At 36.8% G+C, this 24,782-nt stretch overlaps 1 protein-coding gene across 4 annotated transcripts in view; it reads right to left on the reverse strand.

The window, feature by feature from the left end:
• Positions 1-24,782, reverse strand: part of kcnab1a (potassium voltage-gated channel subfamily A regulatory beta subunit 1a) — a 112,277-nt gene that overhangs the window by 48,999 nt on the left and 38,496 nt on the right. Inside the window, exon 1 of one of the 4 annotated variants that reach the window (XM_077194624.1) lies at positions 18,385-19,216. The exons of the other annotated variants lie outside the window; for them this stretch is intronic. Coding sequence (XP_077050739.1) covers positions 18,385-18,596 — 212 coding nt within the window. The 5' untranslated portion in view covers positions 18,597-19,216. Of the gene's footprint in view, positions 1-18,384; positions 19,217-24,782 lie in introns of those variants that run through there. 4 annotated transcript variants of the gene reach the window in all.

The raw sequence follows: 24,782 nt of genomic DNA on the forward strand, positions 1-24,782 counted from the left end.
TGTTTAACCTCTATATCATCTAGTCTCTTGTGCACTTCATAAAAGCAATTTCTCATTCTTTTGAACAAATTGCCAATTCTTTGGTACAAACATGTAATTGATTATGTACAATTGCCTGCAGTTTTCTACATTATCAATTGCTTGTCATGTTGATCAAAATATATTATATTATGCATTAGTAAACTGCATAAATGGTTAAACCAGTTGCCATAATCTGTCAACCATATTTTCTATTGGACATTTTTGTAAATTGATGAATTGCTCTCAGGTGGCTTCCACTACTGAAGGGGAATGTGGCTGATTTCTGCGCTGCATTGAAAGGGAAGATATCCATCGTGATGTGGATGAGAATCTGTGTCCTGACAGAGCGGGATATCAGGAGGTGTAGAAAGAAAGACTGCACTCTCATTCCCCATACAGTTCTACATGTACAATTCTGCCTAAGAGCCGTTTCCTATGCTTACATTTCTAATTTTTTATTTTTATTATATATGTTATTCATGACAGCTCTCTGAATAGTTTTGTCATGTTGTTGAATATGGCAATGTTAGATCTGCTATGCTGCTGTGAGCATGTAAGATTTGCTGCTGCTGCATAAATAAACATGAATCCTGTATCAGATCTAGGCAGGTGGAGCTGGGGAGGTGGAGGGGTTCAGAGGAACTGCAGGACTAGTTTACAGCAAACAATGAAACAGACTATTTAAATGTTGAGCAAGCAATCTCATTAGCTGCAGGATCAGCAGAAGCCAATCAGCTTGTGGCATGCGGTGATGATGTGATTGCTGTCAGATTGCATGTAAAGGACCAATCAGCCGTAGCCCACTATAGTTTCATGACTGAACTAGATAAATACAGTTTATAATTCAGTCAATTAGTGCTACTACTAGAAGTAGAATGAAATTGCAACTTATGACTAAGAATTGCCAAAAGGGTAAATCATCTACAAACACTGACACACTCCCTGATGTATGTTGCCTATAGGGTACCAAGTGAGGTATAAAATAAACAATAGGTGCAAGAAGCTCCGTTCCATTAGATGAAGTTTGCACTTATTTCCCGCCTCAGGAAACGAGGGCTACACTTTTAACTGCAGCTCTCTGCAGGAAAGTTAGTTCAGTTTTACTTAAAACTGTGATTGATGATGCCCTCCTGCAGAGGCAAAGCTCCGTCTGGCTTCTGCTATGGTCCAATGCATCCCAGCAAAGTGAACAGTTCAAAAGCGATGTCTCAAAGTGAAGTCCAAGCTATAGCAGGAGTGTTTCATCGTGAGGAGATCTGCATGTGGCATGAAGCCATTTATCATTAGTCTGGTGTGGTAATTATTCAAATGGAATGACAAATGCACATCTGGACGGATGTGATTTGTAGTGGTGAAAATCTGCCGAAGGTCTTAGTGATAATCACTTATTCTTTCTGTAAAACACACAAATAGATCATAAAGCCCTCACAACATGGCACTCACAATTTATTGTTCGAACAAGGTTCGCTTCAAAGATTTGAAGGAATACTCTGATATGTAAATATCTGGGAAGGTTCTGTTCTAGAATCTCGGAAAATAAACAAAGCCTGGCTTTTGGAAAAACAGATTATGTAAATCTTTCCCCAACAAATAAAAGCTGCATGTCGCTCTCTCCATTTCTACCTGAAATCCTTTCAGACCACAACAACACCTGATCTTAATATAAAAAGAAAGGCGACGTGAGAAGATTAAATGGATATAAGTATAATCTAAAGATGTGGGAGTATTGGATAGCCGTTCCTTTGAATGAAGACAGTCTTTTGTTCTGCTGAGCAAGCCGTTCTTTAATTAAAGGGCATGCCAATATTATGTTATGAAAAGGCTAATATGATGACCCATTCGGCTGGTAAACACTTTAAGATGACTGAAAGAAACCCAAGAAATCAAAAAAGACCAAAAGGAAAAATTTGGATATTTTAAAATTAAATCATAGAGAAGCAAGTTGGGGTGTAAGGGCTATGGAGAGTATAGAAAGGTGTAAGGTCAGATTCAGAAATGTTGCTCAGCTCTTTTGGGGCAAAAACAAAGACGGGTAGCGCATCCTTTTTTTCCCTGATTCGGATGATTTTTCCATTATTTCTGATGGGTGTAAACTGCAACTGTAATCAAAAAACATGCAAAGGAATGAGAGAAACACTCCAGCTAACAGGAAATGTTTTTAGAACGTTCCGGCAAGGTTCTCTCAAAGTTAAACAACCTTTCTTCCAGTAACATTTAATAGAACGTTTGATCAGAGTTACCTGGTCTTTAATGATGTTCTCAAAAAACAAGCACAAAAACATTATTTATACATCGTTTATAATTATTTCTAAAACATTTTAGATGGACATTCATTTAAAATTTTTTAAATGTTACTAGTTGTTTCAGAACGTTCCGAGACGATTCAAAAGTACCGTTCTGTTTGTAGAATAATAAAATGGAATGTTCTTTTAACGTTTGCACAACCAAGAAAATCGTTTTAAAAACATTTTAAAAAATGGACGTTCAGAGCACATTCAGAAATAACATTTTCTCAACCTAATGGCAACGTAAGCAAAATTATATAATATTTTTGTAAGCTGGGACTCTGAACTGTCTCATCTGATCATTTATGAACAAAACTGTCGTGTTTGCATGCTGTCAGCGGGTCTGACACAGATCTGTCTTTTGTCGAGTCTGCTTTACTTAAAACTGAGAGAAAAACGCTGAGATGGCAGTAAATCAATGCAGTGCTGATTGTAATTGTTACCATGTCATTGCTTGTGTAAGTGGTTTGTCATGCAACTGTTGAAGTTTTGTGTGAGGGGGCAATAACCTCTTTGCAGCACAAGAAGTCTCTTGATGAGAGAACCAATCACCGTTATCATGTTGGACTAAATCATAATCCTGCAGTTCCTGATGATTAATATATGTAGGATCTCAGAGGATATAGAGAAATATTTAATTATTATACATGTATATAATAAATAAATCTAATATATAATTGCTTAATATGATACAATAATTCATTATGCACTATACACTGCAGTATATTGTTACATGTTCCCTGGTTTTGTGTTGTTTCGCTATTTGGAGTTTTATTTTGAAGTGTACTTTTTGTCCCCGTTGTCACGGCCGGCTCGCAAGCCACGACAAAGAAGAAGACAGCACATTGGATAATGATCAAAAAAAGAATAACATTTGTTAAAGTAAGAATAAAATAGTAAAAAGACCAAACGAAAACAAAACAAACAACAACAAAAAAAGAAACAAAAACGGCACATGGAGAGAACCGTAGGAGAACCGTAGGAGAACCGTAGGAGGCTCGTATAAGCTGCTTTTTTCCTCGCTGTCGTCTCCGTCAGTTTCAATGTCTCTATTATATTGTCATTTTCTGCTCGTCCGTCACTTTGCAACAACACAGCATTGTTTCTGCAGCGACTTTCAGCATGTATCAAGAATGGCTGATGTTTAGAAAGTCACATTAACCGCGCAAAATCCGATTAGACCAGTCAGACTAAAACGGATTTGAATAGGATTTCAAATATGGATTTGTAATCACATTTCATGTGATTCTTATGCCGTTCATACTAGCCAAATCTGTTCGTATTTCAATCAGATATGCACAAAAATCAGATTTGAGCTGACAGTCTGAACGTAGCCTAAAACATAACAAAGCCTCGATTACTGAAATCACACAAGTTTGGCAGTTTGATATGTGCTCAGAAACAAAAGATTCGCGAAGGTTTTGAAGCTTCATTAAGCGTGTTTCGCCCATCACTAGTTCATGGATTTACAGTTGTTATGTTTGTTTAAATAAATGTTTATTCAATTGTACCCTGCTCCCCGTCTCTCTAAGGGGCCTGTTTACATGCCGAAAAACTGAATACTTTTTCTGTGGTTTGGTCGTTCATTTTACGTTAAAGGCGTTTTGGGGGCCTGAAAATGAGAACTTTTGAAAACAGTATCATCTCCATGTAAACTATAAAAATGTGCATTTGTGGAAAAAACGGTGACGTCCCCCAAACACCTCATGTTAAAACTAAACTTTACTATTACTCTTCTGTATACACTATACTATTTATGTTTTCGGAAGAACCCTCTTATGCTCTCCAAGGCTGTGTTTATTTAATCAAAAATACAGTAGTGATGTAATATTGTAAAATATATTTATATTTTAAATGTAATTTATTTCTGTGATGGCAAAGCTGAATTTTCATCAGTCCTTCAAATATCATTCTAATATGCTGATTTGGTGCTCAAGTAACATCGTTAATTTTATCAATGTTGAAAAAAACGTTAATATTTGAGGAAAAAATGACACTTTTTTAAGGATTTATACTGTAAACATCGTGACACTTTGGTGCAGAAATCGGTTAATGGTTTTTGTTTAAGTCCCCCTGTGGTGAAAATCAAGCTTTTAAAGTTATTTATATGTCTATGTGGTGTTTTCATATTTCATGCGTCTTAAATATGCTTTAAGACAAACCATGTGTAAATTTATATTCAAATTCACTCAACACCATGGCTGAATATTTTCTCCTTAAAACTGCATTGAACCAAAGACAGTCTCAAACACACAAACTACCTTGTAACCAATCAGATCAACGTGTGATCATCAACTAGTGGATCTCTGAGCTGAGTGAGTGAGTGGAGGCGGGGCTCATTTTCATAGATTCATGGAACCGCATATGCTAAATGAGTAACATTCAAGCTATTTTAAGGCATGACAAAAAAAAATTAAAGGAAAAAACTTTTAAATATGTAATTTTGGTGATCTAAGATGAGTTTTAAGAGATGAAATGATTGATTGCAGGGGGATTACAAATGCATTTTCCTATTGGCTCCAGAAAAATTCCAGTTATTTGCCATAGCGTTTAGGATGCAAGTGTGAGAATGTGCATGTGTCCACAGCAGCAAAGAAAATTGTATGAGAATTCAATTATTCATCTTGCAGCATAGTGTATATGTTCTTCAGTTTTCCCATTGAGTTGCTTTTCACTTCAGGCAAAGAAATCCATAAAAACACCATTTGATAGCCAGTTAGATCTGTGGAAAAGCCAATTGTAGTGTGACATGCCTGTGCAGCTGCCAAAGTACAATATCCACAAACAAGTACACACACATACAGTGATTCATCTAGGGGAGAAAGGGAGAAATAATGAGAACTATCAGAATTTCTGCCCTTTTATGTTGGTGCTTGGAAGGGGTGAGGGGAAAAGCTCAATAAATCAGAGGTAGGAGTGAGAGGGGAAGCTGATGAACCCTCTGAATCTCACTTTAATAGATTCTTTCATCCTTGGACCCTAGATCACCCGTCACAGTCCAGCAAGCAGAAGATAAACACTCCATAATGCTTAATGTTAAGAGAAGAGATCCCTCCTTGATCCCTAAAAGACGTTCAGCATTTCTTATATGCAGAGATTGATTTCTTATTTTAAGAACACATATCATAATAATCAGTAATTACTACTCACATTAAGTCAAATAGATTTATAGACCATAAACTCTCTTCTAAGTACTTCTAAACTCTGAATGATGATGGCATTTAGTCATGAATGTCCACTTTTTCTAAAGGAAAGAAGATACTTTGAAGAATATTTTTGTCCATTCAACAAAAGTTCTGTTCATCAGTCATACAGGTTTGCAAAATTATGACAGAAATTAAATTTTTATTTTAAATGGATGTTTTTCCCAGAATAAGCTGCAATGAGGAATATAGCAAAGCTATGATTAGGGTACAGAGAAAATCGGACAAAAGAAATTGCCCATTTAAATCGACATTTGCCGCAATAATTTAAGAGAATAAAAATATTCAGATTTTTGTAATTTAGTCTGCATTTAAAATGGATCAGCTTGTGTGCGTGTTGCTTGTGTCAAACATGCTTTTGTTGGGCACAAAAGAGCCTGAAGCCCAACAGCTTGACAAAACCCTTTTGTCTTGGTAGCTTTTGTCAGAAAAATAAATAAACAGATAAAGAAATGAAATCCCCCCTCCAGGACCTGCATTGTTTACCAGTGTGCTGTTTCTGAGTGTTGAAATTAACGAAGTGATGTAGATACGTGGACCCGATATCAGCACAAACGCTCACTACAGAGAATAATAGCATTCATTATTCACCAGCCCCGTAGCAGGACAACAGCGTTCCAGGGGTTTATTAACAGAAACGTGATGAGAGACAAAAGAAACATTCCCCTTTTAAACAGATTCAGCATTTTTTAGTCCAGCATAAAAGTTTATGTTTTCTTGATTGTATTAAAGCCAAATGGTCCCCAACAGGGTGCCTGAAATAGTCTATAATAAATGAGGTTACCGCTTACTTTCCTCTGAATAAGGAGATCCGGGACATTGGGAAATACAGGTTAGCCATATTCAGCAATATTCATTACTGTAAAGAGGGTACATCAGGGATAACATCATCACTGTAATCAACAGTTTTCAAAACTGAATCATCGCTAATCAAATGATGTTGTGTATCAGTTACATGCGGTGTGTTTGGATGTATGCTATTTTGTGATATCACTGGAACGGAGATATTTCAGATGAGAGAAATGGATTGCTGTCTGTGACAGCTGAATTATATCACTCACCGCCACGTACTAGAGGGAAAGATAATTATGTAACAAACTTAAAAGTTTGTAAGGGGAGGATTCAGGGTGAAATAACCTCAGATAGCTAACCGCAGTCGCTGCTTTTAGAAAATGTGAAATCACAATCACAGATTTGTATAGAGGCTAAGAGGAAGGACGAAGGGCTATACTGTATATAGTTCAGTCATGAAACTCTAGAAGGCACAGGCTGATTGTTCCTTTACATGCAATCTACAAGCAATCACATCATCACCGCATGGCACAAGCTGATTGGCTTCTGCTGATCCTGCAGCCAATGAGATTGCTTGCTCAATATTTAAATAGTCATGTTTATTGTTTGCTGTAAACTAGTCCTGCAGTTCCTCTGAACCCCTCCACCTCCCCAGCTCCACCTGCCTAGATCTGATACAGGATTCATGTTTATTTATGCAGCAGCAGCAAATCTTACATGCTCGTCTGTGTATCTGTTAGCAACAGCAATAGTAAGAAGTTTACAGTAAAAAGTTATATTTAAGTTAATAAGTTCCACCATGTACCATGTTCAAACTCTCCCTCTCTAGTTGTTCAGATGAGTAATATTCAGTTATAGATGGCAGGTGAATTATTTCCGCTGCCATGCCATACACATACGCAACCCTCTCAGCAGTCTCATAAAATAGGTGGGCGAAACAGGTAAGGTATGGATGATCAGTGCATGAGTCAGATGCATTTAATGACAGTATGTATGTACATATGCTTTTAATGAAAACAGAAAATGGAGAGAAATAAAATGTGATGTAGAGCTAATGTGCAAAGGATAATCCTTTACTGCATGCTGGCTCTAGAGTTTTGGTTTTGTGTGCGTGTTCTCAGAGGTAATTAACCTTTAACCTCAGACCTGCTGATTGCTGGAGAGAGTAGTGTGTGGTATCTGTCAGACAGACAGGAGTCTAAAAACAGAGAGCTTTTGTTCAACTTTCACACCGGCTCGGCTACGTTTAATGCGTAATTACTCATGTTAAGGCAATTTTTCAATTTCAGTGTTAAAACTGTCATGTAGCTTATTGCGTCAATGGCAAATTAAATAATCTCACTTGTGATCTCAGCCTCTCCCTATGGAGGATCCCTATACCAGTCTACAGATAAAGCGTTGTGGAATTTTTCGGTTCGCGTACCTACCCAAAGTGATAAGATAAAATAAAAATTCTGCATCAAAATTTATAGACAAGTAGTTTGTTTAGGCATGGTTTGTAAGGAATTATAAACCTGCGCACATATATTCAAACGCAAATAACTATAGAATCAATTCTTAATGCGCATGTGAACGGCATCAGCCTCTATCACAGGTTCACGTTTAAAGTCTGTTTAGAGAGAACGGTGTCGTCTTAGCGGCCCCTAATTTAATAACAAATGATCATTTAGACGGAAGTGAATCAATCAAAACTAACTTTAGCTGGAAAAAACATTTTTCAAGAGCCACTATAAAACCAAACCAATCTCTGTTACCTTAAATTATATGTTTATCTCTGTAAAGCTGCTTTGAAACAATCTACATTGTTAAAAGCCCTATATAAATGAGGATTTATTTACCCAGTACCATATGCATTCATAGAGGTTTGCTTTAGAAAGAAATCAGCCTAAAGTTAACACTCGCCAATTGCCAGTTGGGCGGTAACATTTTTATGAATCCTAACAATACAAATGTTGTGAGAACATGAACGTGATCAACGCTCGGGACAGTTGATGGGCCAGCGCTGCATCATCATGGAAGTTTGAGCCTGGTCAATTTCAAATATTCAATTGCAAGAAGACGTGAAAGGGAGCTCATTATGTTATTTGCTATCCTAGAAAACATAGTCAGTTATGCCTTAAGTGAACGGAAATAGTCGAGAAAGACAATGCATGTTCAACAGTATCGGTATATCGGATCTGTGTATTATGTTATAAAAAAAAGTTACATTTTAGAATAGATATACACACACTCTGGTCTCACATCAGTGTTCAAACACCATGTAAAAGTAAATTTTGCATAATAGGGCATCGAATGGGCAGATAATGAAGAGAGGCAGGCAGTGCTATGAGGAGATGAACATGACAGCCCACCATCACCTTCAGGAGCTGTGAGAGACATGTCCATCAGACTCGGGCTGCATTCTGTCATAATACACAGCTTAAATCAATTTCATTTTTCTCATTTCTGGCCAGGCAAAGGCAGCTGGCCATCCTACATGCTGTAAATGCTGGGGAATCGGGAATCAGAGAAAAGCAGAGGACATACGCACTAACCCTGACTGCTCTTATTACAAAAAACAATCTAAAGTCCTTAAATAAGGCTTGAAAAGGCCAAAGGATATCAAAAAGATTGTGGGACTTGCTATCGCTAACAGATACACAGACACACTGCTGTGAGCATGTAAGATTTGCTGCTGCTGCATAAATAGACATGAATCCTGTATCAGATCTAGGCAGGTGGAGCTGGGGAGGTGGAGGGGTTCAGAGGAACTGCAGGACTAGTTTACAGCAAACAATCAAACAGACTATTTAAATGTTGAGCAAGCAATCTCATTGGCTGCAGGATCAGCAGAGGCCAATCAGCTTGTGCCATGCGGTGATGATGTGATTGCTGGCAGATTGCATGTAAAGAACCAATCAGCCTGAGCCCTCTAGAGTTTCATTGCTGAACTAGATATTTGTTAAAGAAGTACATTTTTCCTGAAATTACTAGAGCAGAAAATAATTAATAACAGCGATAACCTTAAAAGATAAATATTAAATTAGTCAGACAATTGCAGATGCACAAGACAAATCACCTGAAAATTTGAAAGGGATAGAAATGTCTTTATTTAATGGATGAGAAAGTTCAAAGGAATGCAGGCTGAAAGCCTGTAGTAGTTAAAACACCCTCATTTCTATTTATAAAAAGAATAGAGAAAAGAAGAAATATCTTGCTGGAACTATAATATTAATTCACAACACACAAGCAGAAAGCTAACATTAAAGTGAAGGAAGAAATATTGAGAAATGTCTTTTACATAAATGTTTTTGTCCATACAATGGACATCAAATGGTAATCAAAACTGAATATTTCTCAATTTCCACAGAAGAAAGTAAATCATACAGGTTGGGAACGTCATAAGGGTGAGTAAATGATGAAAGAACTTGCACTTTAAGACACATTTCTACTTTTTAAAGGATGCAATAATGTGCAACTAACCAGAAAAACTACAAAGCGAGACAACTCAAAGTCTAAATGTTGTCATGGAAACTATCCAGGCTAATTTAAGGTTTTAGTTGCAGGGCCACTGGAGGCTACAAGCAACAAGATGTTCTTCATTAACACTTTGTAAATGACAGTCAACAAATGAACCCCCAACTGAAGTGTGTATCTCTGGACTGCAAGTGCTTGAGGACAAAACAGCTGATCTGCTAGTGTCAGTTTTGGGACATTTTTAGGACAAAAAACAAAATATAACCACACATAAGAGAAATTCAGATGTAAGTGCTCAGTTTTGTGTTTACACATTGGTTAAGGTTCACTCAAAGCTTACGGGCATCATTCAGGTCTATGTACTGAATCAACGTCTAAGAGCTGATTTGTCATGGTGCAAAATCTCCTTGGGTTCTTACAGCGATTGGCAAGTTTTAACAGGATTAGCTTCTATCATTAAGCACCAACCAATTATCTGGCATCTTTAAAGTATGTGTGTGTACTTTTGAGTGTCTACGTGAGCGTGCATTCAGTTATTTATTCATCAGCGGCTCTTGAAGCGAGTATGGGTGCTTGTCTTGGCTCCTCTTCGCCTCAGTGCTGCAGTGGGAGGTCAGGTGACTCTGAGCTCTCATGCAGAAAATAAGACCCCAGTTTGCACCAAAATACTGATACACAAAACCGGTGAGTGAAGAGATATAATGAAGTATGAAACGATGTTGACTGAATGAAAACTGCCGATGTACCCGCAGGATACTGTGATAAACAACATTTATTTGAAACGGAAATCTTTAGTAACATTATAAGAGTCTTTACTGTCAGTTTTGATCGATTTAGTGCATTCTTGCTGAATAAAAGTAGGACAAATTTTTGCTGACCCCAAATGCAAAGATGTGACAATTTATAACAAGATTCAAACAACTTCTAAACTGAACCATCCATAATTCAGGTCAGTAGGTTGCCTAAAGATGAAGAGCTCTGAATAAAACAAACAAATTATTGGAAAAGTTTAATAGTAAGTCAGTAGTTGCTTCTGTGTTAAACACTTTACACGTCATTCTAATTTAACGCTGTTAAAGGCATTTAATGATAAAACTTATGGGGGAATCTCTTCACTAATGTACATTTATAAAAATCCTGTTAAAATGGGCAAATCCTGACAGTAACAATGTTTTCCATTAAAACCGTTATGTACTGTAGGAAACAATGCATTTTAAACAATAATTTGCACAGTAAGAAACTGCTGTTAATTTACAGCCCATTTTCAACACTATTTATGTATTACGGTTTTGTACTGTGGTGCACAAAGCATTGTGGGATAAACAAATTTTTTCTTAAACATGATTGATTATTAAACATTTAAAATGCAGTTTCGTTTAATTGCATAAGCTATGTAACCGAGTTTGAATTTGTATTAATTTCTGGACTTTTTCTTTCTCACATAAATGTTCACGGTGCTTTTACTCTTGCATATTTTTGTCCACTTCGGTGTTCTTGCTTATAAATAAATGTTCACCTTTTTGTGAGCCTATTACTGTTGCCTGTGTTTTTCCTGTAGTGTGATTTCAAAACTATTTTGGAGTTCCCTTTTGACCCAGGGTTGTGTTTCCAAAATGGCCCAAAATGGGTTGTTGTTTTTTTTTACAGTAAATGGCTATAAAAAATCTTTTCACAGTATTTATACCGTAGAATTACAGTAGATTGCTGGAGTCTCGGCTGCCAGTATTTTACCGTTATTTTAAAGATATATTTTTTACAGTGTGACCTTTCAGCCTGATCTCCTGCTCTTCATTTCCTCTATACAAATCCCTGTAAAGGTTATCCATGACAAATGGAATATTCACCAGAATAATATATATATATATGGGTCTATATATTATTTTTGTATTTACTACTCCTACATGTTTCCTCAGAAGCAATTCATATTCAGAACAGATGAGGACTCTCTCTATCTCTGTTTGCCAGTTCTCATTCATCCTAAATTACAGGATCATTTTCAAAGGTGCTATTGTTGCCTCAAAACCTATTAAAGCTTTGTGTTTGGTGACTAGTAAGTGGTTTCCAGAGGATTATTGGTTATGATTGGCTGCTTCCTCTCATTCTTTATTTACAATTTCAAATTGGCCACCATTCAGACATCAAACTAATCCTGTACAACCCAGCTGAACTCGGTTTGGAGCTGGTTTAGTGGGAATTGCAGTTGTTATTCCAGCATTTTTAGTCATCAACAGCTGTTCATATAGGAGATTGGCGAGGAACGGTTGAAAGAAGTTACAGTGAAGAGAAAAAAACACCTCATCTAATGGGTCTCCAGGGTTTCTAGTCACAAGTCACAATAAAGCCTATTGGCCTCTGATGTGTTACCATGGGTGAAGTTGTATGTGTGTGTGTGTGTGTGTGTGTGTGTGTGTGTGTGTGTGTGTGTGTGTGTGTGTGTGTGTGTGTGTGTGTGTGTGTGTGTGTGTGTGTGTGTGTGTGTGTGTGTGTGTGTGTGTGTGTGTGTGTGTGTGTGTAATGGAAAGCTTCCCCCTGTCAGACATGAGTCATGATAGACATGCAGAGCTATAAGCATACTGTAACTTCTAGAAACCAAATCCTCCTTTATCTGCTCCTCACTCACACACTGGATGTTGCATCAGTACGTTCTCCTGCACTTTTAATGCCGTCCTGACAGGCTGTCAACAACACAGAGATCACCACAATGAAGACCGAGAAGAGAGAAAGAGGGACGAAAGAGAGAGATATATGAGTACCATATTGGTTATCGGACGATATTGGAGATATTTTTGTTGATGTAATATTTAACTGGATATTTTATATGAATCTTAAAGTTAATCTATGATTAAACTAAACAGTAATAATTGATGAACACTGTTGAATGTAACCATTAGCAAATCTATTTTTCATACTGTACATTATAATGCTGTAGCTTACATTCACTTGTAGCATTTAAAAGAACCAATATTAGTTTTCAGTGTTTTATTTTCAATTTATTCAGACAAAATACAATTGAATTTAAATACCGGCCATTTATCAGTTATCAGCCACAACACAAAAATAATTATCACCTTATGATACATCGACCGGAAGTTTAATATCTTTGCATCAGTGTTGTTATTGTTAACTGAATTACAATTATAATGTTTTCGTTAATTGAAATAAAGCTGAAATACAATTTTTTTTTAAATAACTTGAGCTTAAAAACTTAAATCTAAATAGAAATCTAAAATAATAATAGTAATAATAACAAAGCTTAAAATAAAAACTAATTCAAAATATGAATGAATACTATCTTTAAAATAACACCGGATACTATAGATAGCTGAGTCATCAAATACTTGGAAGTGACAGCAAACATGAAAAAAAATTGTACTTTGTGGTCCGATTCATCAGCAGCAGTTTACATCTCAACACTGTACAGCGACTGGGACTTCAGGAGAGGAACAACTCAAACTCTGTCTGAGAGGATTAGAGGGCAACACACAGGACGTGTTCCTCCTTTTAAACAGCTACATTGTGTGTGTGTGTGGGGGGGGGGGGGTTCTTTTTTTTGTGCAACCATGTGCAACAAGCACACGACCCATCTTAAATAATGGTGCAAATGGACCCACTGCCCCGGCCCAAAGTACTTAGTTCATTTATCGGTTGAGTGATTACTCAAGTAGACAAGATGACTAAATATCCATCACTAGAAATGACAGGGCTGGTGTGAGGTCAGAAATCCCCGGGGAGCGAAGGATCAAATGAGACGACAGTACAGTCTGTACGATCAGATTCACACCACACACACACACACACACACACACACACACACACACACACACACTCGTGTGATTACATCTGTCCTATTCAGATACTTAGTCATCAAAAAAACAAAAACAAAAAACAATCGGAGTATGATTATATGTATGATTAGCTGTGGCTGTTTGAACCAGAAAAAATATCACGTCATCTATACTCTAATACAATGTAAGAGAATATCCTGTGCTAGCTTAAAATCAAAACTGATCCTATTATCTTTGTTCTATGTTCTTGACCATATTATGCATGAATTATTGCATGGTTTTTGTAGCTTGTCTTCATAATTCTTTCATCAAAATGTAATAACTAGCCAAGCCCTGTCCCTTCAAAATAACTGTCCCTTCTCCCATTCCAATCAATTCTTAATGGATAAAACCAAGTCATCCCCTACATTTTTCTCTCATTATAAATCCTGTTTCACTTGGAAAAATTTCCATTCACTTTCATTCATATGCACATTAAAGTTCAAGTTTGGTGAAAATGTGGAAGAAAAATTTTGAAAAATTAAGTAAGTCCCAGGGGCAGTACTCATAAAAGCACAACTTTGTAGCTTATCTCCACTTAAAATGTCCATATTAGTATTACGGATGCACTGAAATGAAAATTCTGGGCCGAAACAGAAAAAGAAAATTCAGGATGTGATTGGCCGAAAGCCACAAATAAATAATCAATAAATTATTCAAACTTATTTAATAATTCAAACATTTGAATTGGACATAAGGCAGTTTTTATAGAAACGTTTACTCCAGTTTGTCGGTGAAACAAACATTTAAAAGACAATAAACTGTAATAACTTGTTTTCATGACAGATTTACTCAAACATTCATAAAGTAATGAAGACATCATAACAGGTCAAGTAAAAATAAAATGAATATGTAATACAGTGCATATATTTAGCAAAATGCTCTTCTCTAGAGTTATTTCTAGCTAACTAATGAGTTTATTATTGAGGTGAATGTAACGCTAAGGGACATTGTATAGCCTATAAGCTGTTTTATTGATGTCTTGGTTGAATCACTGATTGAGCGATTATAAGCTGCACTGCATCTTCAGATTTTCACACGTTTATTTAGTGCTGTAACTAGTAGTAAAGAGGAGATGAGATGATCGTTCACGAGCCGCTTGATCCACGCTGACGCTTAAACTGCCGTCTGAATCTGTCACGCCGTATTAAAGAGCGCAAACATGACATTTATTGTTTGAAATTCAGAAAAAAATCGACAGATTTTTAACCCTCTGAGGTCGGCTATCGCGTCGGCGCGATAGTCTCGCTTTTTTTTTTTATCAGTGCAAAGAGACTCAAAATACTCTGTTGATTTTGATTTTACATATTTGTGTTATACATCATTCGATCCTGTTAAGTGTCAATTTTTTTTGTGTATACTCACAATATAAACAAAGTATTGTGCATTTAGTCAAATAAAGAAAAATAAACATGATGCTAGTTTTGCCTTCTCTCTCGAAGTCCATTGTGAAACGCGTCCGAAAATTAACTGTAATTCCGCGAATACTTGTCATACAGGCACGAGTGTTTTTCCATAATGAAGCTTGAACTATCTTCTTTTAAATGAATTCATTTATATAAAAAAAACAAATATTCTCAGTTTATGTAATCTGTATGAAAAGAGAGAGATGTCAGTATTTTTCTTTCCAGCTCATTATACCTCATTACGCGTTAATGTGCCACGCCCACTGAGAGCGCGCGGTATTCATGATCTAAGGCAAGGCATTCAAACATGCCAACGCCCACCAGCTGGATTATAAAACACATCATGTTTAGTAAATTTCTTACTACCGCTGTGAACACAGCGTATCACTACGCAGTGAGGAATAATACTATCTAATAACCCTGGAAAATGTACCAGAAATGCTGGTAGTTTCATTTCGAGGAGCAACGGATCCAGCTGATGTAGTAAGTCAATTATTCTTAAGTGCTTTGTTCTAATCGCGATATTGAATAGTGTCTGTAAACCGCAAAAAGTCTGTTTAAATATGAATTGCGTGTCTGTGTGTAGGCTAAATGATGAATGAACGGCACAGGCGCGCGCGCTGTTGTTTACTACAGTTATACAGCGCGTGTCTGTGCCGTTCATTCACTCTCGCATCTACATTAGTAAACATTATGTTTACATGAACACATCCAAACTATATTTCTATAGCCTACTAAGATGAGTAAAAATAGACTGAAATATGTTGAAATAAAATGTCTTTATAAGCAACAAACTACAAATTAACATGTATATGCTAATATATCATACACAATATGTTACAGACTAAATATGAATGTTTAGACAAGATTTTGTGATTAGTTTTGGATAGATTATAAAGTTTTGACTGTAAAAAAAGACTACTGTCACATTAAATAGGTAAGCTTTTGTTCAACAATTTCTGCTCATGTTAAATATACTATAGTATGATGTTTTGTCAAAAATAAAGTAGTATTGAATTATCAACTAAGATTTTATTATAGTGTTTGTTCCAATATTCAAACTAATGAATCCTTACCTTTTTTAATACGTATGATAAAATGTATACTTTTTACAAAGAAAGAATACACTTGAAATATTGTTAAAATTGTAATTGTTGTTGTAATTGTAACCTGTTTTTAACTGGTTACAATTTCTAATTGTAAAATATGTCTATATAGATAATATATTTTGTCCTTGCATTCTTTGGGACCCTGTGACACTCCTGTGTGAAAGGGCTAATTAATATGCAGCTCATTATGTATGTGGCACATTATCCGGCCTTTGTCTTCTCAGGTGTGAACACACCTCCACGCATATTGCCTTTCCAAACAAAAGGTGTCTTATAAAATTTAAATCAATGGATTGTTTTGTGTAAATGATTAGGCAGGATGATTTTCAGATCATTTTGAAGCAAAAACTCCAGGCAACAACAGTCATTAGTCAAAAGTCTTGTGGACACATATTTAGTATGTGTTTTATGGCCTTATTTCAGACACTTTAAGTTTTAGTTTTTTCAATAACCATGCATAAACAATATTCACTCAAAAGTACAAACATGTACATACATGTTGCTCACATATTACGGTAGCCCCGTTTGTGCTATATAGAGTGAATTTACACCTTTGTCATTAACATGTTTATTAATAACTGAAAAAAGCACAAATGTCAGAGCATGTCAGAACACCTCCAGGACCCAGAAAACCCCTCAGACCCCAGAGGGTTAAATTTGAGACTTTAGTGAAGTTTTGTACAGCACAGACTGAAAGATTTTAGATATAAGAAACCATATAATTAACAATTAAATGTCTGTTTCGGTTACTGATTTCAGCCCTTAAAAACCAAAACGAAAATTTTGTGTACAGAAATTTCGGTGCATCCCTAATTAGTACCTTGGAGAGTAGTAATTTATACCATTCAGACTCAGTATTTTAGGGGTAAATAAGGATAAAGATGTCCCTTTAAGGATATTGTCCCAGTGACAAGCTGCTGTAACCCTAAAGGGAGAAGAGAGTAACAAAGCCAACATATCTAAACAGCACAAACTGACCTCTTGATTCAATGCAGAAATCCAAACATCAAAGCTACAGTGTGTCTTTACTGTTTATATACTTATAAAGCCTTGTGTGACCAGCCCGTGTTTGCTGATTCAGGACATCAGGGGAAAGACACTAACCTGGTCCACATGGCATTGCATTTAGAAACATTTATGCTGCAATTAAGTCTCAGAAACACAGGCACATGCACACACTTACACACGCACAGCACTTCCCAGATAGAAAATACCCTGAAATCCCTGAAAATATTGCATCAAATCAAGCAACAACACCTACCGAAAAAATTATCAAGATTTTCATCAAAGAAAAAAACATCAGCAAATGAACTCTAGCAGAACAGGGAGAGAGGAAATGCTCCGGAGAATCAATGATCTGGATATTCACACGTAATGAAGCGTCAGTCTGAGAACTTTATGTAAATATGGAATTGTAAACAATTATGATTTGTTTGTCCTGAGGAGCTAACAAAGACAGAACAGAGCAAGGAGATCAAGATCTCACACCAGCTTTGTTTCCATCCAAAGCTGCAAATATAACTAAGCAAAATTGGAATATCGCATAAAACATTTGTGAATAAAGTACCATTTCCATCCAATGAGTCGAAGAGAACAAAATCGCCACTTTCTGATTAACTGGCGCTAAATATCGCTATGAAAAGTCGAAGATGTCACTGTATATAATATTTTTCATATATAATACATTCATTGGGCAATAAATGTGTTATCTTGCTTTCAGAGGCGATTCCTTGCTGTTTGGGAACGCAGTCATGCAAGACAGTTCTGGAGGTAATTATACAGAAACACTTAGACTTTGCTCAGGCATTTCAGAACAACCAATTTACAGAAAGATCAGAGAAAAAAAACAGGAATTTATTCTGTAAATGTGTTTCCATCGTAGTTTACGCGCATGTTTTCCTTTCAGATGTGAAAATGTATCCGACTCAAATGAGCACATCACATTTTTTGAATTTATGCGCATTTTGCCGTTTCCATCCAGCAGTTTTTGATGTGATATCCCAAAATAAAAATAAAAACCCCATTAAAATAGGTGGATTGAAACATAGCTACTGTGTGTTGAAACATGATCTATGAAGAGACATAACAGCCTGTAAGTTCTGGACGGTGACAAATATATCACCAGTTCAACCCAAACATCACATCAAACCTTCACACAACTACTACTATCTTCTTAAAGCCAAGTTTGAGACTCTTCTTTAAACAACTACAGCAAGAGAAATAGAAGGGATCCGTGAATGGAAGGAAAGGAAAGGAGGGAAAGTGGTTAAGTAGGGAGAAAGACGTACCGGTACTTCATGCCGGTGAGTTTTCCGGTGGACTCTTTGAGGGAGATGTGGTGGCGTGGGGTAAAAGAGCCGAAGCTCCGGGCGATGATGGCGACCGTGCGAAACTTGGCCCGCGCCGCGTTGACCACGTTCGGACTGGTGGCGTTCGATTTCCCATGATCCCCGTTTCGACCCTTCAGATTGTGGTCTGTGCAAGCGATTGAGACCTGCATGCTGGATGAGGAGGATGGAGAAGAGTCTACAACACAGAGAGGACACAATGAGGGATCATGCAGGGGTCACTTTTCCTTCCTGATCCCGTGCTGTGGATCCCGTCTAAGCGGCGGCAGAGAAACAGCATCAATTATTGAGCACAAGGAAAAAGGAGACGTCTACACAGTTCAAAAGTTGCGTCGCTCCTTCTTCAGGATGTTTCCCTGTGAAAAAGACGACAGTCGAAAGTTACGAGCCACAGATCTGCAGGACTATCCGGAGGAGGAGAGGAGATTCCCGAAGCTCTGAGAGGATCCTCGCATGGTCAGCCACAAAAGGAGGAGAAGAGGAGGAGGAAAGGAGGGATGTCAAGACTGGACAGCATAAATCCACACTTCTTTTCTCTCTTCTGAGGTCTTCTTACACTCCCTCAAACACACACACATTCACTCACATCCTCCAGCTGATAATGATTTGTGGCTAATGAGCTTTCCTCTCTTGATCTGTGTTTTTGGTGAGCTCAGCAGTGCTTCATCTGCGCTCGCTCTGAGGGGAATGAGCAGCAGGCAGTCGTCCACGTCTGTTTAAAGCGCTCTCTCTCCCTCCCTTTATCTCCCTCGCTCTCTTTCTCTTCCAGTGTATCGCGCTCTTGCTCCGTGGAACGGACCGAGCACAATGTTTCGCACACCTGTGCACACACATACACACACTCATCACTGTTTCAGTGCTAAACCCCAAACCAACAAATGCTAAATAGAAAGCTGTTAAAAGATCGTTTGAAGGATATTCAAGAGGTTAAACCCTGTGGTGAAAATAAAGGTTTTAATGTAGTTTATACATCTATGTGGTGTTTTTAATATGCTTTAAGACAAAACGTGTGTAAATTCATAAGTCGACAGCATTGAGTATTTTCTTCTTAAAACTGCAGTGAACCAAAGACAGTGTCAAAAACACGGTTTGAAACCGCTCGTCAACGAGTGGATCTCTGAGCTGTGTGAGTGAGTGGAGGCGGGGCTCATTTGCATATTCATAAAACAGCGTAGACCAAAAGAGGCAAGGGTGTCGAGTTACATTCAAGATATTTTAAAGGCATGACGGTTTTTTTCCAAGGAAAAAAACATTTAAATATGTCATTAATGGCAGGGAAAGAGTTGATGAATTATTAACACTAGCAATATTGTCTCCAATTTCATTTAAAATATCTTCAGTTGTTTCAAAGATTAACAAAAATGTTATAGTCTCATACATACAATTAATTCAAATATATAAAATTATTCATTTTCTATTGAAATAATAAGAAACAATGTGAAATGAAATCCTATGATGCAATGGAATTACAAAAACAATGTATCTCTTCTTTCAATGAGCCTGACCTAATCTTAAAACAGTAGATTTATGGCTTCGGAATAATCTGCACACCACGAATCTGAACACCCACACAAACAGCCAACATATACATATGAGACAAATGAAAGGTGATGAAAGTCTCTGTTATTAATTCATGTATATTAGCTACTCTGAGTCGATGACTCTATTCTGACCTCATTTAAATCCATTACAAATCAATTGACCTCTGCTAGAGTGCTAATGAAGCTCCTGATCTGGAATCGCTCTGATATACGACTCCTCAGCGCCTGTACATTATTCTTAGCATTGCCTAAAGTCCTTTGGGGAAAATGAAGCTTCTCCCCGTGAAGCTGAACGTTACAGTGTGTGAACATCCTGAAAGCATGGAAGGAAATTAAGAAAAAAAAAACTTTGTCACCTCTGGATTCCTTACTAGTCAAAGTACCTCCTGCCAACACAATCTCCAATCCTCTTATCACCAGAAACAGTGAGTTTACTGATCAATACGAGATCACACACACACACACACACACACTGAGCGCAGAGTCTGTTTAACATGCTCACCTATATCTCTACACTTTAACTGTGGATCTCGAATCAATGTTGATCGATGAAGGAGTGAACATTTTATGACTCTTATTATTTGCCCAAAGTTACTCATTAAACCAGGAGATTCTGAATAGAAATGATGTACCCGGCCGTGTCTATGGAAACCACAGAAAAACGGAATATCTTTCCATTAAAATGTTTCCACAAAAGGCTCTTTTTTTCTCAGTTGCAGCAGTTTTATTGCTCTGTAATAGTCAGATAAGCTTCAAATTGTCTCTCGGTTTTTTACCCTCTTGTTCTTCCTCGGGACTAAGCCTGATAACTGATAAAAACTCATTGTGATTAATGCCTGCGATTTCAGCAATCATAAGATCATTACAGATCCCACTGTACGACATGGATCTAATAAACTTGTGTATGTATGTAGACTGAACGATGATGACACCTATTGAATCGCAGGCTACGACGTAGTTAGTACAGAAGAATAAAATCTGCATGCGTTAGTGGTGAACAAACTGATCAATCGCACTTGTTTTTATGTGCGCTTAATAAAAGAGGAGGAAGGGAAAATGGATGCGATCATGGCTAGAGAAAAGAGGCCAACTTGGCTTTTCAATCTTGCAAATGAGTTTGAGGAAAGTAGTTTTAAGGCCTTGTCGCGTTGATCAATCCGCCATTTCATGTTGCATTTGTATTGGCTCATCAGTAGATGAGGTCGTAGCAGCAAACACACTGTGAGATGATCATGCTGAATCTCTGACACTGACAATATCATCACAGGCTTTCTTTGGTCACAAGACCGTCTTTAAACCTCTCTCACTGTACAATGTAGGATCATGTTTAGGAGCGACGAGCACAGAAATCTCCACGATTCGCCGGACACCCCAAAATCAATGTGTATAACATGTAAATGAATGCCATCGCATCGCATCTAGTTTCTCAGAGCCAATTTTTGCCGCCCCCATGAATCACAGAACAATTACAGCCCGGACCAACGACCTCAAAAGTGCGCGAATTTTTAATTTCTTTTCCCAGATAAGATCATTTTTGGGGGCCATACAACACCTTTTTGAAACATTTCAAGCGACTCGAGTGTTTCTGCACAACAGGACTGAACTTCAGATTGATTGATTGATATCTTTATTTTGAACATGTAAATACAGAAGAAAAAAAATAACAATAATGGTAAAAAATAATAATAAAACCCAATACTTTCCAGTACTAAAAAAACAACAACCTCTATTAACATGTACAGATGAGGCACATGAGACCACTGTATTCACAGAACAGTTAAACACATCCCTGCCGTTCCCTCCTGACGGTGTACAACACCATTTCACATCATAAATACTGCTTCGGCATCACAGCGGCGTCCGGGTCCACTCCTTTCGAGTGTGTGGAGGAGGAGATTCTCTAAAGACCTTCTACTATAGCGTTCCTGCATCAGACACAGGGCAGCACAGCATGATCCTCTATCCTCTCCCTGACCCCACAACATACACTAGTTTGACCTCCATGATGATGCAACACAAGGAAAAAGACACTGTTTCACTGGAGAATTATATGCATGTTCACAAAATCGAATCATGTAGAAGAAATTTAAAGCAGGAAAGTTTACTGAAATTTTCCCACAGGAAAATGGCATTTATTTGCAACAGGGGCTTTTTTGGGCTTGTAATGTTTATAGTTTAGCAAATATACAGTTGCTCCAAGATGTATTTTGAAACCACACTAAAAAAAATATGCTGTGGCATTAGATACAATATCAGACAAAGAGGAATTTATTTTTAAGAAAGAGAAAAATCACACAGATGTTTGGATGTTGCCTCTTCGTCTGTTGTCAACAGATTTTTTCAAGATATTTTTAAATTTCAAAAGAAATGTATACTTTTATTCAGCAAGGATGCATTAAATTGTTTAAAAAATCTATTAAGAAATGCTGTTCTTTTGAATTTTTATTTATCAAATTCAACACAAATATTAAGAGTACAGCTGTCATCAACATTAATAAGAAATTTTTCTTAAGCTGCAAATCGGCATATTAGAATGATTTCTGAAGGATCATGTGACACTGAAGACTAATGTAATGATGCTGCAATTGATCAATTTATTAGAATAGATAATAGATATTTTAAATAATATAAAAATAATTCACTATATTATTATGGTGCCTATATTATGTTTTGTCTGCTCCTGTTCTCGTTAATCTCTGATTTCCAATTAGTTAAGTCTTGTCACTGTTCCTGTTTATTCTGCTTGTGTATTTACTCTGTTCTGTTCAATATCGTGTCGGTTATTGTTTGTGCGAACATTTATGTTACTCGAGTTTACTATTAAAGACTTTGTATTTCTTAATTTCCTTCGTCGTGCGCTTTACAGCCTAGACACAATTACTGTTTTTTTGATCAAATAAATGCCGCTTTTGTGCGCAGAAGAGAAAAATTGTACAGATCTCGAACTTTTGAAAAATATTGTATTTATACCCTTTCTGGCTGTAACAATTGGAATATGTCAATCACATATTAATGTGGTTTTCCTGTGTGTTCAAATAAATAAATAAATAATCTAATGCAACAACAACAACAATGATACATGTTCAAGTGTGGTCAAAATGTGGCCTAAAAAGTGCTCAAAATACTTTTTAGGGCAGTGTATTTGAGTTAACACTGACTGTGGATGCTTAAAACACACAAATAACAATGTACTTTGCCCACTGTGTCACTTGTTTCTACTAGCATCTTCAGTTCTGGTCACCGTGATCTCATTCTTGAAAATGGATGAGGAAACCCAACCAATATCTATCTCAAGGTTATATGAGGCATGCAGTCAGGCCACGACCTTGCACACACACATTCACATGTGAGCGGGACATACGTCTGAAATGACAGCAAGGCCAGGGATAACCTGCCCTCTTTCTTGTGCATTTAAAGTGTTAATGTATCAGTTTTGATGCATTAGATGAAAGGTTATACTATAGTAAACGACTGCAGTTACTTAACAGAATACTACGACATATTGTCTATATGTATGTTTATAAGAATGCCAATGTAAGTCAGTATGCCTGGTGTTTGAAAAGCCTATTTATTTCCAGACACCCAAACCTCACAGCGTGATTAAACTAATGAATAATTAAAAACTCTCCAGGTTTAAACCCCAGAGGCTGAGCCATTATTGACTTTTCTGCTTTCCCAAATCAACATGGATCATTGGGTATACCGTGTGAACAATTACTAACTGCATAAACAGCAAATAATTGAGGGTAATATTGATCATGATGATCTTGTAATGTGCAGAGCAAGTGTCCTGTTAACATATTGTCACAGTGTTTATGATTAAACAAAACATGTTTGGGAAGTGAATGGTGTGAATATGCTGTACATAAATGCGCTCTATACTGCCCACTAGAGGAATGGATTGTTTTAGCAACAGTTTTGCCACATAAGATCATAAAAACTTCATAACAATGCAAACAAACATAAACATCAAGGCACGATGTCTTGGTCTTGTTTGTCTTTTGTGGGAACTATGTGTGAGAAAGAGCACGTTTGGAACCTGTTGTGATGCAAAAAGAGGTGAAAAAGCCCGAAGGCCAAGCAGAATCTCTCTCACAGCGTGGGAGGACAGATACACACTCACTCAACAGCACTCTATGAACACCTCACCCGTTTATACACACACAAACACTGTGCCTGAGGACATGCATGAACATTACACGCCATGAAAAATGATGTGAAATGGAGTCCATTTCTATAATCTTACAGTAAAGGAAAATAGCTCACTACAAATGAGCATTTCACTCACAGAGCTTAAACTGCTGGCACCTCATTAAACACTGAAACAGAGCTAGCCTTACATCAATGTAAAACGCCTTGATGCCCTCATATATGACACACAAGGCTACCTACTAACAATAAATAAGAAATAAGAATTTCTGAAAAAAAATAAAATAAAATAATTTAAAAACAAATATAAAATATATTTATACAAAATTTTACATTTATATGTTTTGTGGTGGGGCAATTAAAATATTCTCAAAATTAAAATAAATTAAATTAAATTAAATTATTTAAAAACAAATATCAAATATATTTAAAATTTTAAATGTATGAATGCATAAAATATTCTCAAAATAAAAATTTAATTAAATTAAATTACAAACATAAAATATCTTTATACAAAATGTTAAATGTATAAGTTTTGTGGTGGCGCCAGTGAAATATTCTCAGAATAAGAAAAGAAAAATATTGTCAGGGCAGGAAAAAAAAATCTTATCATCCCTATGGTTAAAAGCTATAACCCCTAAAGGCTGC

Source organism: Siphateles boraxobius, unplaced genomic scaffold (assembly GCF_051911475.1).
Source record: "Siphateles boraxobius isolate OS27281-9 unplaced genomic scaffold, OSU_SipBor_1 32, whole genome shotgun sequence".
Taxonomy (NCBI): domain Eukaryota; kingdom Metazoa; phylum Chordata; class Actinopteri; order Cypriniformes; family Leuciscidae; genus Siphateles; species Siphateles boraxobius.